The sequence below is a fragment of the Salvelinus alpinus genome, chromosome 21 (genome assembly GCF_045679555.1).
Source record: "Salvelinus alpinus chromosome 21, SLU_Salpinus.1, whole genome shotgun sequence".
Classification (NCBI taxonomy): domain Eukaryota; kingdom Metazoa; phylum Chordata; class Actinopteri; order Salmoniformes; family Salmonidae; genus Salvelinus; species Salvelinus alpinus.
The window spans coordinates 15,678,365-15,693,259 of NC_092106.1; the positions used below are offsets into that span (position 1 = coordinate 15,678,365).

The 14,895-nt window shown below is 40.7% G+C and overlaps 1 protein-coding gene across 5 annotated transcripts; it reads right to left on the reverse strand.

The window, feature by feature from the left end:
* Window positions 1-275: 275 nt before the first annotated feature.
* On the reverse strand, window positions 276-14,146 carry LOC139547911 (POU domain class 2-associating factor 1-like). 5 transcript variants are annotated; one of them, XM_071357088.1, is made up of 7 exons: window positions 14,075-14,146; window positions 12,696-12,780; window positions 10,142-10,253; window positions 7,122-7,518; window positions 1,664-1,706; window positions 1,314-1,561; window positions 276-1,147 (listed from the first exon to the last, which is right to left on the reverse strand). In XM_071357088.1, the coding sequence occupies exons 4-7, from the start codon at window positions 7,200-7,202 to the stop codon at window positions 821-823; spliced, it is 699 nt and encodes a 232-aa protein (XP_071213189.1). In that variant the 5' UTR covers window positions 7,203-7,518; window positions 10,142-10,253; window positions 12,696-12,780; window positions 14,075-14,146; the 3' UTR covers window positions 276-820. The 5 variants fall into 5 exon arrangements, with proteins under 5 accessions (XP_071213189.1, XP_071213191.1, XP_071213190.1 ...); XM_071357090.1 differs by lacking the exon at window positions 14,075-14,146 and having other exon boundaries at window positions 7,122-7,246; window positions 7,352-7,518; window positions 12,696-12,820; XM_071357089.1 differs by lacking the exon at window positions 10,142-10,253.
* Window positions 14,147-14,895: the final 749 nt, after the last annotated feature.

Consider the following 14,895-nt stretch of genomic DNA (forward strand, 5'->3'; position numbering starts at 1 on the left):
CAAGAGCACAGTCTTGCTGGACCTCAGACCTGTAGTAGTTGGTTTTCTTCAGGTGGGTGTGGCAGGTGTGCTTCAGAGCCCCTTCTCTGACGGTTTCCCCCGGGGCCTGAGGGCGGTGGTTAAAACCCTACAGGGGAGCCACAGATGGGACAGCCAGATAAACAGAGAACCATGGCCTTTCCCACTCCTGGACCATAGTTAACTGACAGCCATAACCTCCGACTTCTGAGTTGAAAAGATAATGACAAGAGAGTGCAAGGCTACAGGAAGCAAGATGAGGTTTTCATGTTTTATGTCAAATACTCTTCAAAGCAGACCCTGGATAAATATCAAGATGGGTTCATTTAACAATTGAATGACGTCTCAGTGTAACTACTTTTAAAACAACTGTGTTCGATTATGGTTGTCAGAAAGGAGGTATTTCTTTAACAAATAAACATCTTACAAGTAATTTAAATAAAAAATACATTTAAACTCCTAGCATGATTCGGGACAAATCATTCAAGGCCTGTCTTTCAGTTACAGCATCTATAATACATGACAGCAGTTCTTTTTCAGCAAAACTCTTGTGTACTAAATAATAGAACTAGTCAAACTACAACACCTTTTACGTCATAAAAAAAGCTATTCACAGTACTTCAATGTACATTACAACATAAAGAAAAGAATAACTACAAACACCATGTATATTAACCTGAATTCTGAGCAATAGAAGGGTTACCGACATAATACATTCATTTATAACCCTTAGATAAAACATTCCTAAATATTCTGTAAACATTTCAATAATGCTTATGACTGGCTGCAACACTGATATATCTTAGACGCTGGGGATGAAGATTGAGGAACTGTTCACATATGTGTATTTGTCATCCTGATCCTGGTACTCCAGAGGTTTCTCCAGAGGGTTGGGCTCTTCAGCCCCAGCAGGGCTCTGCTCCAGGGGCTGTGGGTCCTGCTGGGGCATGGTGGGGGTCACTGTCATGGACATGGGAAGCAGCTGAGACCCAGCCAGAGTGGCAGGGTGAGAGGCAAACTGCACGCCCGATGTAGGGATGGTGGTTAGTGGCTGGGTCCACGGAATATAAGTCAGCACTGAGTCCTGGAGGTCCACCTGCGGTAGGGCTGTGGACGTAGGTGCTAGGGTCTGCACCGACAACAGTGGATGTGTTTGTAGTCAAAACCCAGCTGTGTTACAACTATTTTGTTCAGATGAAGGTGTATATTACTATGCTCTGTGGATATGATGGAATGTTTACAGAGTTTATGCTTTAAATTCAGTTGGCATCAAGATTTGTTGCTCTTTCACTCACCCCAAAGTTGGTAAAAAGAGGTGTGTGTGTGTAGGTGAGTATGGAGGATGGGCCCACCATGTACATGTCAGTGGTGAGGGGCAGGGTGGTGGGGTCATGTTGTTGGAGGTACTCTGGGTAGGACCAATGGTTCATGGGCTGGAGAGCAGTAGCTGCAGGCTGGGCTATCCAACCTGCACAGAGGCCACCATCATTGACTGTGGAGGAGTCATTGGATAGGCTACTAGCCACTTCAAACCTGGAAGTCCCTATGGATATACCATACTGGGTTAGCACTAGTAGCCAATAGTAACGTAAAGATTTAAACTTATCCAAATAAATGATGGGGATATATACTCCAATTCACTTACCAAGATGTGCATATGAAGGCAAGTTGTTGTTTGTGATCCCAACCTGTGAAAAATATGTACTGAGAAATCAACCTGAAGGAAGGGAATCTAAATTCACACCACTTCACTCTTTATTATTTAAGCTGAGTTACAATGGTATTTGAGCTTTAAAGCTCAGGAGTTTACATTCAATTGCTTTATGTGCATTATCAACGGTAAACCCCAGGTGGTGAGTGATTTTAATCCTTCTAAATGCCAACATAATTTCAACAGTAGCTACAAATCCACCTGCTTATTTAGGCATGTTCCCTGTGTGTAGAACAATGTATTAACTTGCATTACTTCACAGTTGAATAATAACTAAATGATATCCATTTGTGTGTGTGTGTGTGTGTGTGTGTGTGTGTGTGTGTGTGTGTGTGTGTGTGTGTGTGTGTGTGTGTGTGTGTGTGTGTGTGTGTGTGTGTGTGTGTGTGTGTGTGTGTGTGTGTGTGTGTGTGTGTGTGTGTGTGTGTGTGTGTGTGTGTGTGTGTGTGTGTGTGTGTGTGTGTGAAGTATGTGGGAATTTGGAGCGAACAGTGGAATGGCAGAAAGGTTCTGGAACAGGAGACTATTAAATTGAATCCAGGCATGCAAATTCACTTGCCAGGCTGGAGAATTTCATTGTATATTGTTGTTGCAAGAGGTGTTTCATATATTATATGGTGTATTCATCTATTACTTCATTTTGCATTTCTCTTTTTTTAAAGACAAATACCACACATTTAGTAAAATAAATTGAACTCAGTCTAACTTCTTCTACTGATCTGCTGAACCCTTCCCGGAACCTCTGAGAACCTCTCTTTTTAGACTATCAAGTCCCTCTGAGACTCAAGTAACAGTCCATTTAGTTGGGTATCCCTCCTTTTTTTAACAGGCCCTCGATCTTTCTATCTCATCAGGGTCTGTTGGTTGGAGTGTAGTGTTGAGAATGCCATACTCTGTGTGCGTTGTGAGTTGTCAGGTAATTAATAGGTTGAGAGGTTGGTAAGAGGGCTTGTTGGCATGGCTGAGCTGAGGTGATTTGCATAGGCCCTGTGCCCAGCCTTGCAGCCAGGTAGTAACTGTCATGGAAAAACACCTGCATTATATAAGGAGAAAATCCCCTTTTCTACCCTGCTGTAGGAATCTGATCTGATCTTCTCCAGGCTCCTTTCAGTTGACGTTGTGCATGTCCAGCCGAATGAAAGGCCATCTCTCTCGGTTTTTAGGGCATGTTGTAAAGATAAGAAGAAACGCTGAAGATTCTGTTTGTCGCTTCAGGTTGACAGGTTGACACTTATCTAAAATGTTTCCAATTGCATTCCTGTGGCTTGGCCTCTGTTCTCTTTTGTCTCCTGCTCTGTCTTGTTCAATTCTCTATTATAGAATGACAGGCTCACAAGCACTGTCATTTTGAATTCCGTAAAGTGAGTGTGGAAGAAGTGAAACAATTATTACTATCTATCAACAATGACAAGCCACCGGGGCATGACAACTTGGATGGAAAATTATTTAGGTTGATAGCGGACGATATTGCCACTCCTATTTGCCATATCTTCAATTTAAGCCTACTAGAAAGTGTATGCCCTCAGGCATGGAGGGAAGCAAAAATCATTCTGCTACCTAAGAATAGTAAAAAAAACTTTACTGGCTCAAATAGCCGACCAATCATCCTGTCACAAACCCTTAGTAAACTTTCGGAAAAAACTGTGTTTGGCTAGATACAACGCTACTTTACAGTAAACAAATTGACAACAGACTTTCAGCATGCTAATAGGGAGGGACATTTAACAAGCACAGCACTTACACAAATGACCGATGATTAGCTGAGAGTAACTGATGAAAAAAAGATTGTGGGGGCTGTTTTGTTAGACTTCAGTGCGGTTTTTGACATAATCGATCATAGTCTGCTGCTGGAAAAATGTATGTGTTATGGCTTTACACACCCAGCTATATTGTGAATAAAGAGTTACCTGTCCAACAGAACACAGAGGGTGTTCTTTAATGGAAGCCTCTCCAACGTATTCCAGGTAGAATCAGGAATTCCCCACGGAAGCTGTCTAGGCCCCTTACTTGTTTCAACTTTACTAACGACATGCCACTCAGTAAAGCCAGTGTGTCTTTGTATGCGGATGACTCAACAGTATAGACATCAGCTACTACAGCTAGTGAAATGACAGCAACACTTAACAAAGAGCTGCAGTTAGTTTCAAAATGGGTGGCAAGGAATAAGTTAGTCCTAAATATAAAAAAAATACTAAAAGCATTGTATTGGGGACAAATCCTTCACTAAACCCTAAACCTCAACTAAATATTGTGATGAATAATGTGGAAATTGAGCAAGTTGAGGTGACTAACCTGCTTGGATTAATCCTAGATTGTAAATCGTGATGGTCAAAACATTGATACAACAGTAGCTAAGATGGGGAGAAGTTTGTCCATAATAAGCTGCCTTCTTAACAGCCCTATCAACAAGGCAGGTCCTGCAGGCCCTAGTTTGGTCGCACCTGGACAAGATGGCGCTGATAGAGATGGCAGCTTCGCTTCGAGTCCTTAGGAAACTGTGCAGTATTTAGTTTTTTATGTATTATTTATTACATTGTTAGCCCAGAACACCTTAAGTGTTATTACATACAACCGGGAAGAACTATTGGATATCAGAGAGACATCAACTTACCAGCACAACCAGCGCTACGACCAGGAATAAGACATTCCCAAAGCAGATCCTTTGTCTGTACCTCCCAGGGCATTTGAACTGACTTTGCTTTCCAAAGAGATATCCGGGATTGTAACATACTCTGTTTCATGGAAACATGGCTAGCTGGGGATATGCTGTCAGAGTCCATACAGCCAACGGGATTTTCAGTGCATCGCACTGACAGGAATAAACATCTCTCCGGTAAGAAGAAGGGCAATGGTGTATGTTTCATGATTAACGACTCATAGTGTAATTGTAACAACATACAAGAACTCAAGTCCTTTTGTTCACCTGACGTAAAATTCCTCACTGTCAAATGCCGACCATATTATCTCCCAAGAGAACTCTCCTCAGTTATCGTCACAGCCGTGTATATCCCACCGCAAGTGGATACCAAGACGGCCATCAAGGAACTTCATTGGACTTTATGCAAACTGTAAACCATACAGTTGAAGTCGGAAGTTTACATACACCTTAGCCAAATACATTTAAACTCAGTATTTCACAATTCCTGACATTTAATCCTGGTAAAAAGTCCCTGTCTTAGGTCAGTTTGGATCACCACTTTATTTTAAGAATGTGAGATGTCAGAATAATAGTAGCCAGAATGATTTATTTCAGATTTTATTTCTTTCATCACATTCCGAGTGGGTCAGAAGTTTACATACACTCAATTAGTATTTGGTAGCATTGCCTTTAAATTGTTTAACTTTGGTCAAACATTTCAGGTAGCCTTCCACAAGCTTCCCACAATACGTTGGGTGAATTTTGGCCCATTCCTCTTGACAGAGCTGGTTTAACTGAGTCAGGTTTGTAGGCCTCCTTGCTCGCACAACGCTTTTTCAGTTCTGCCCACACATTTTCTGTAGGGTTGAGGTCAGGGATTTGTGATGGCCACGGGTTGAGGTCAGGGATTTGTGATGGCCACTCCAATACCTTGACTTTGTTGTCCTTAAGCTACTTCGCCACAACTTTTGAAGTATGCTTGGGCTCATTGTCCTTTTGGAAGACCCATTTGCGACCAAGCTTTAACTTCCTGACTAATATCTTGAGATGTTGCTTCAGTATGTCCACATAATTTTTTATTTCTCATGATGCCATCTATTTTGTGAAGTGCACCAGTCCCTCCTGCAGCAAAGCACCCCCACAACATGATGCTGCCACCCCCGTGGGATGATGTCCTTCGGCTTGCAAGCCTCCCCCTATTTCCTCCAAACATAACGATGGTCATTATGGCCAAACAGTTCTATTTTTGTTTCATCAGACCAGAGGACATTTCTCCAAAAAGTACGATCTTTGTCCCCATGTGCAGTTGCAAACCGTAGTCTGGCTTTTTTATGGTGGTTTTGGAGCAGTGCCTTCTTCCTTGCTGAGCGGCCTTTCAGGTTACATCGATACAGGACTCGTTTTACTGTGGATATAGATACTTTTGTACCTGTTTCCTCCAGCATCTTCACAAGGTCCATTGCTGTTGTTCTGGGATTGATTTGCACTTTTCGTACCAAAGTTCGTTCATCTCTAGGAGACAGAATGCGTCTCCTTCCTGAGCAGTATGATGGCTGCGTGGTCCCATGGTGTTTACACTTGCGTACTATTGTTTGTACAGATGAACGTGGTAACTTGTGGCGTTTGGAAATTACTCCCAAGGATGAACCAGACATGTGGAGGTCTACAAATTTTTGTTCTGAGGTCTTGGCTGATTTCCTTTGAATTTTACGATGATGTCAAGCAAAGAGGCACTGAGTTTGAAGGTAGGCCTTGAAATACATCCACAGGTACACCTCCAATTGACAAATAATCTGTCTGTAAACAATTGTTGGAAAAATTACTTGTGTCATGCACAAAGTAGATGTCCTAACTGACTTGCCAAAACTATAGTTTGTTAACAAGAACATTGTGGAGTGATTGAAAAATGAGTTTTAATGACTCCATCCTAAGTGCATGTAAACTTCCAACTTCAACTGTATACCCTGAAGCTGCATTTATTGTAGCTGGGGATTTTAACAAATCTTTTCTGAGAACAAATTCTATCAGCTCGTTGTACACGAGCGAGTAACACACTCGGCCATTGCTAGTCTAACTTCTGCGATGCATACAAGGCCCTCCCCCGACCTCCTTTTGGCAAATCTGACCATGACTCCATCTAGTTGCTTCCCTCCTATAGGCAGAAACTAAAACAGGAAGCACACCTGCTTAGGTCTATCCAACGCTGGTCTGACCAATCAGATTCCACTCTTCAAGATTGCTTCGAACACATATACTGGGATATGTTCCGGGTAGCCTCCGATAATAACATTGACGTATACACTGACTCGGTGAGCAAGTTTATAAGGAAGTGTATAGGATTAATGGCAGCATTTGCGCGAGGCTGAAAGCACTTATCACAGCATTTAATCATGGCAAGGCGACTGGAAATATTATTGAAAATAAACAGTTGTCACACCCTGACCATAGTTTGTTTTGTATGTTTCTATGTTTTGTTTGGTCAGGGTGTGATATGAGTGGGCATTCTATGTTGTTTGTCTAGTTTGTCTATTTCTATGTGTTTGGCCTGATATGGTTCTCAATTAGAGGCAGGTGTTTGTCGTTGTCTCTGATTGGGAGCCCTATTTAGGTAGCCTGTTTTGTATTGTGGGTTGTGGGTTATTGTTCCTGTTTTATGTGTACTTGTGTTCACGTTACGGGACTGTTTCGTTGTCGTTTGTTTGTTGGTTTTTTGTTTTTGTTTTGTTCAAGTATTCTATTAAAATGAATACTCACCACGCTGCATCTTGGTCCTCCTCTCTTTCGCCCGACGAAGAACGTTACAGAATAACCCACCACCAAAGGACCAAGCAGCATGGTAACGGGCAGCAGCAGCAGCAGCGATCGCAGGACTCCTGGACCTGTGAGTGTATTGTAATGTTTTTAAAATTGGATAACTGCCTTAATTTTGCTGGATCCCAGGAAGAGTAGCTGCTGCCTTGCATAATAAGTAGAAATATAAATACACAAAATTCATAGTTCTTGTTATGATTCCCTCTAGGGGGCACTGTCTTGGCATTGTGGAGATGAAGTCCTCGTTTCCTCGTCAGCAACCTCGTTTCCTCGTCTGAGACTGGGTCTCAGAATCGCACCTCCTGGTATGGCTTTTCATCAGGCAGCCCTGAGGACGGAGCTATAGAGCCAATCACAGAAAGGAGAAACTGGCAGTTAGCTTATATCCGTGTGTCATCAGGGCAGCAAGGGTTGAGTCTGCAACTACAGACCTGTAGTTATCTACCCTGGGACTACGGGTGCAAATGACCTTTTGGCTAACCCCGGCACATTTACATGGATGTTGCATTACTGTAATATTGGTGTTGATTAATGTGCATTGTCCCCTATAAATAAAACATTCTATATTATTCATTGATTGCTCTTTAAAAATGTAGGTTCAATTTCTTATTGATTGCTTCATGGGTGTGGTGGGGAGGTGTGCCCTTTTCTGTCCTGAGGTAATTTCAAGACAGTATTTTTGTCCATTTAGGAGACAGCTTTTGGCTCGAGAGCACCCCTAGAAACAAAAGTTATGTAAAAACTCTTTAATAAGAGGTATCATAGATGTGATTTGCTCCACTGATAGTGGTTCTGATTGGGTAAGTGAACAGGAAGGAACATAATAGAAACAAAAGTTGAAGCTCAAGCTCAAGTGTGCTACACCCAGAAAACCGTATGTCTGTAGGCACTAAGACAGACCGAAACGCATGCTACCTCAGACATTCTGCATGTATTAGCTTGAAATGAGTGTGGTGGCCTCTTTAAGTAGGCCAAGTTGGAATTTGAAACGCACTTCCATTGTGAAACAAATATTTTCAACAACATGAGAACAGCACATACTCACTTGCTATATAAACTGTCATCTTTTTACAAACAATTTACTTGTCAATTTGATAGACTAGAATAGGCTATAGAGAATTTAATGTTGAGACATTGTAAATAGAGGGAGGAATTTTCCCATAGGCATGTCATTAATGACAACGTATTCAGAATTTGATCGATGGACTAAGCGGGAATGAAAAATACTTTTGAGTCATAAATTGTGAGCAGCTCTGTTATCATTGTTGAAAAGGATATTTTGGAAGTTTAACTGTTACCAGTTCACATCTATTCCCTTCGTCAACTCTCACTTAATGAATTTGTTTTTAATTAATAATCTTCTCTTAATGATATGAACCAGTAGATATTTAATGCACATTTATGATAACTTTGACTCACTATCAGACACACTCCCTGATCTTTCTCAGTGACATAATTAATCAAAAGGTTCAGAAGTTAGACATTACTCAACTAAGGCATCTGCAGGAAATTGGTCCATAAAAATGTAACTTATTTCATACAAATTTGATTGACACCGGAAAGAATATCATACCTTGCCTTTGACTTATACATTTCCCCAGGTTTGAATATATTTTTTAAACTGTGCCTTTAAAAATCACTGTCACATACAATAAGACACTGTTTGTCTGTGCACGTGTGTGACCAAGGTGTGTGAAACCGTGGGAACCCTTTTCCTGTTGTCAGGTGTCTAGAGACTGATGATGATCTATAATGCAGAGAGTAAGGCCCTATGGTTTCAGAGCTGGCTGTATACTGTAAGCACTTGGCCTGTGTTGTCAGCTGGATCGAGTTCTGCCACTTTCCTCTCCAAATCTAAATCAAAACATGATTGATTTACCCCCCACCACAGTAAATTACACTGACTCCAGGAGCAGTCAGCTGATTTAACTTTTTAACCAAATAACAATTTTAAATTACATTCACATTATCATTCAACTCTATAAGGCCCAATTACTAGCAGACCAAGGGGCGGCAGGTAGCATAGTGGTTAGAGCGTTGGGCCAGTAATCAAAAGGTTGCTGAATCGAATTCCTGAGCTGGCAAGGGAAAAATCTGTCGGGCAGTTAACCCACTGTTCCCCGGTAGGCTGTCATTGTAAATAAGAATTTGTTCTTAACTGACTTGCCTAGTTACATTTTTTTTTACACTTAACTTACTGTGGTGCAAAAGACTGTAACTCATCCCATTGTAGTAGATAATTCTGAATGTGTTTTTTCACCTGGAGTAGGATCAATGAGTAACTTAATATTACTGAATTGTTGATCATTTTCCACATTAACTACAGTATGGAGTTGTTGTTTCATCCAAACAGTGAAACTATACTAAATAACCAGCTAACTAACTTACAGTAAAACTTTAGGCAAGTTAAATGATAAGCATAAACTTAAAAAGTGAACTATCACTTTAATTACACTAAGTGTGTCTGTACTGTAGTCAAACAGACCTCATGCAGCCCCCAATAAAGCAGTGGGCTCTGACAAGCAGTAACCACATGTATAGCATGCATGTCAGTGGGAAAGGAAGCTACGGCACGCAGCATTACTCAGAGGTCAAACCATTAGAACCAACCAACGGAAGGTAAAGCATTAGCTATATAGCTGTGAAACGGAATACAGTGCATTCGTAAAATGATTCTAAAATTGATACAATTATGTTTTTCACTCATCAATCTACACACAATACCCCATAATGACAATGCCAAAACAGATTTTTGGAGATTTTTGCAAATGTATTAAAAAAAAGAAAACAGAACACCTTATTTACATAAGTATTAGAAATATCAGACCCTTTGCTATGAGACTCGAAATTGAGCTCAGGTGCATCCTGTTTCCATTGATCATCCTTGAAATGTTTCTACAACTTGATTGGAGTCCACTTGTGGTAAATTCAATTGATTGGACATGATTTGGAAAGGTACACACCTGTCTATATAAGGTCCCACAGTTGACAGTGCACGTCAGAGCAAAAACCAAGCCATGAGGTCGAAGGAATTGTCCGTAGAACTCAGAGACAGGATTGTGTTGAGGCACAGATCTAGGGAAGGGTACAAAAAAAATCTCTGAATCATTGAAGGTCCCCGAGAACACAGTGGCCTCCATCATTATTAAATAGTAGAAGTTTGGAACCACCTAGAGCTGGCCGCCTGGCCAAACTGAACAATCAGGGAGAAGGGCCTTGGTCAGGGAGGTGACAAAGAACCCGATGGTCACTCTGACAGAGCTCCAGGAAACCTAGCACCATCTCTGGAGGAAAACTAGCTCCATCTCTATGGTGAAGCATGGTGGTGGCAGCATCATGCTGTGGGGATTTTTGTCAGTGGCAGGTACTAGGAGACTAGTCAGGATCGGGGGAAAGATGACCGGAGCAAAGTACAGAGAGACCCTTGATGAAAACCTGCTCCAGAGGAGTGGCTTCAGGACCAGTCTTTGAATGTCCTTGAGTGGCCCAGCCAGAGCCCGGACTTGAACCTGATTGAAAATCTCTGGAGAGAAACTGAAAATAGCTGTGCAGCAACGCTCCCCATCAAACCTGACAGAGCTTGAGAGGATCTGCAGAGAAGAATGGAAGAAACTCCCCAAATACAGGTGTGCCAAACTAGTAGCGTCATACCCAAGAAGACTCGAGGATGTAATCCCTGGCAATTGCTTTTTTTAAATATAAATTTGTGAAAACGTCTAAAAAACTGTTTTTGCTTTGTCAGTATTGGTGGATTGTGTGTAGATTGATGAGGAAAAAAACGATTTAATCCATTCTAGAATAAGGTTGTAACGCAACAAAATGTGGAAAAAGTCAAGGGGTCTGAATACTTTCCGAATGCACTGTAAAATGCTAAATTTGATACGTTTGGAGGACCTTCATTATTTTTTTAAATAATGCATTCTTATATTCCACTACCTATTGGTGAATATAAACTCTCAATGTAACTGGAGCAACCAGATACTGTACAAATGGAAATTAGATTGAGCGAGTGTGTGAGGGGGTGTCCACATTTAATATGAAAAAGAGCAGTTATATTTCTATATTTAATTGATATTAAATACGGCGATCTAAGAGAACATAAAAAAAAACATGATTTCAGTCCTATTCCTCATAAACACAAACAACTCACGCGCATGCACGCACGCCAAACACACTCAGGCACGCACGCCAAACACACTCAGGCACGCACGCCAAACACACTCAGGCACGCACGCCAAACACACTCAGGCACGCACGCCAAACACACTCAGGCACGCACGCCAAACACACTCAGGCACGCACGCCAAACACACTCAGGCACGCACGCCAAACACACTCAGGCACGCACGCCAAACACACTCAGGCACGCACGCCAAACACACTCAGGCACGCACGCCAAACACACTCAGGCACGCACGCCAAACACTCTCAGGCACGCACGCCAAACACACTCAGGCACGCACGCCAAACACACTCAGGCACGCACGCCAAACACACTCAGGCACACACACACAATTCTGAGCTGTACAAAAGAGGAAGCAACGCAGCTGTGATGTGTTTTACAGTGGTGTGGCACTTGTGCCGTTTGCATATCAAGATTATAGGCAACATGAAGACCAACCTCCAAATGATTGCCTTCCTGTTTCCAAAGGGGCTTCAACATAACGCTTTCTCCAGTGATTCTGACAACATTGATTTTAGCACTTTTACCACACGTCAATATGCTGAAGTAGACAGTTACTCTAGTTACAATTGTGGATCTCAAATTAGGATTTGGTTTGAAGTGCTACTTAAACACCATCCCTGTCTCTGATTAAAGAATGTAAAAATCCTTCTGTCCAAACAGAGGCCTACTCTTTTTTTCCTTTTATACTGGCCAAAGTATTACATCTCCTAAAGTATCGCTGCTTTATAAAAACTTTCTAAGTCGAAAACCACGGTAAATCATCTTAACCATGACACTAGAGTGCAAAACGGTGAGGAAGCTTGGAGAAAACTATCCATCAAGACTGACCTGAAACATGTCGCCACACGACCTGAAAGGTTGACTCAGCAAATACTAAGTAGAAAATCATTTTTCTGTAGGGCATGTTGTATCAATTATGACCCTCAACTTCTGACCCCAACTTTTGACCCCCAATGACAATGTGCAAAATGCTCATTCTCAAGCCATAGTTCTCAGTGCTGTTATCTTGTAGTAATCATATGGACTTGTACAATACTGTGCACATTTTTACAGCGCCCACATACAGTATGATGACTGGTCAGTTGGACTGGTCAGGTAGGCTAATTGACACTGAGTCACTTGCTATTACTTTCCATGCAATGTTAGCATGCTGTATTAAAAAATCTAAATTATTCTGTTTGGCAACATTTGATAAATTGCTAAAAAGTACAATATCATGTTTTGGAATATAGCACAACATTTGGTCAGATAAATTAATTAATTCATGAGTTGATGTGTCAACATTTCTAATTTCAATTTCGATTCAATTTTTGAAAGGATCATGTACTTACATTTCTCCCAGGTCATGCTCTACGGCTGTCAGATATCTCAAGCTCTGAGTCATTTGTTGACTTGCTTGACTTTTCTTAATAGGATCTGAGTTTGAAACAGAACCATAGTGAGTGATGGGCTTCAGTGACTTGCTTTATAGCAGCCGCTATAAAACCTCAAGTGATGTCACATCTCTTCCAACCACAGGTTTCCCTGAGTGGTCCCAGTGTCACCAACGCTCCACTGACATTGATTTAGAGCTTGACTAGTACACTCTTTTACACTCTAAACATGTCAGTGTTCACCAAGATCCATTAGATGAGATGTATTTTACTTGAATGGTACCTACATAAGGACTATGAGAATATGCGATAAATGTTTTATTATCCACATTATCCATTCAAATTATCCATTCAAATAGTTCAAATTATCCATTCAAATTATCCATTCAAATCCACATTATCCATTCAAATAGTAACTATTAATAGTTACTGTTTTCTTTACATTCTTTATATTCAAACAAGATTACAACAGAGTAAGTATTGCTGCACAATATTGTACATGAAACAGTTCTTCCCCTCGTAAAGCCTGTAGAAATGTTGATGCATGGGGCAAAGATAAAAATGTGCCATTTTACAGCTAATCTCATGCTATTCTACACATTTTGCCATGAGGCTGAGAGAAACTGTTGCTGTTTAAAAGCTAATTTCCTGCAATTCTACACATTTTGTCATACTCGTGGCTTATTAGGGGTGTGGCATTCAGTTAGTTATTTTTGGCAACCCATCCCATGAGAGTGAATGTCATTCAAGTTAATCTGTTCTATTTTATATTTCATCAAATCTGACTAACCCAGTGCACTGGTTGCAGGTTTAGGTAAAAAGCCAAATAATTTCCCGTTTGGAACACTGACAAGTAAAGGTTTCTTCTTTGTAGCCATCACACCAAAATAGCATAAAGCACATCAAAACCAACCCTGAAACTGAACTAAGCAAGTCTACTAGATATATCAGGAAATGCATAGGAAACACCTGCATATACTTAGAGGTTGACTGACCACCAATGCAGTACGCGACATCATGTTCCCTTTCATAGCAGTTTGTTCTCTTAAAAATGTGACGATCAATCGTATAATGTCTGCATCCATCAGCATTATCTTAATCTGGGAGTTCTTATTTTTCCTATTTAAATACAATTAAATTCCATCGCTAGCTAGACTGATGAAAACAACAGAGTAAACACATTAATAGATTAATAGGCTTCACATGCAATAGTGTCTAAAAGACACATATAATCAACATTTCCAGGCTTTGAGATATCCATTGTAATCTTCCTGATATGTTACCTATAGCTATTATTTTTACCAGAACTAGAACATAATGAATATGTTTTAACTTACATTGTCATGGTGAGATAATTATGTAGTTCCAGCTACTTCTACGCCCATGTCTAAAAGCTATCACTGTTCATTCTATTTTCTTCCCATGGCTTTTGAATGAGTGCACTGACTGATGCAAAGTATGGCTTCGTTTAGATAGCTGATGCAAAGAAGCTGTTATAGAGAGGATTTCAAAGGATCACAGAGGTGTTCTGTGGCTTTAAGCAAAATGAGGCGCTTTGATTACAAATAACATTTATATTCACCATTATGTATTTTGAGTGTAACTGTATTGTAACACTGAGGTTGTGTCTCTCAGAAGTAGCTTTCTGATTTCACAAAGGAAGATGCTCATTGGCCTCTTAGACTGACACATGCACATACATACCCAGACACGCACACACACATGCACGCACATACACACACACACACACACACACGCACACACATTTTCAAAATGTTTACAAATTAATACAAATTAAAAGTTGAAATGTCTTGAGTCAGTGAGTATGCAACCCCTTTGTTATGGCAAGCCTAAATAAGTTCAGGAGTAAAAATGTGCTTAACAAATCACATAAGTTGCATGGACTCATTCTGTGTGCAATAATAGTGTTTAACATAACATTTTTTAATGACTACCTCATCTCTGTTCCACACACATACAATTATCTGTAAGGTCCCTGCATCGAGCAGTGCATTTTAAACACAGAATCAACCACAAAGGGAAGTTTTCCAATACCTTGCAAAGAAGGGCTCCTATTGCTAGATGGGTAAAAAAGAAATAACAAATGGAATACACCTTTGAGCATGGTGAAGTTATTAATTACACTTTGGGTGGTGTA

Coding starts and splice junctions, on each gene's coding strand:
- LOC139547911 (XM_071357089.1), bottom strand. CDS start 7,202: ATGCTGCTTGGTCCTTTGGTGGTGGGTTATTCTGTAACGTTCTTCGTC. Junction 1,707..7,121: donor GAGGACCAAGATGCAGCGTG/GTGAGTATTCAT, acceptor TATTTTTCACAG/GTTGGGATCACAAACAACAA. Junction 1,148..1,313: donor CTCTTTTTACCAACTTTGGG/GTGAGTGAAAGA, acceptor TTGTCGGTGCAG/ACCCTAGCACCTACGTCCAC.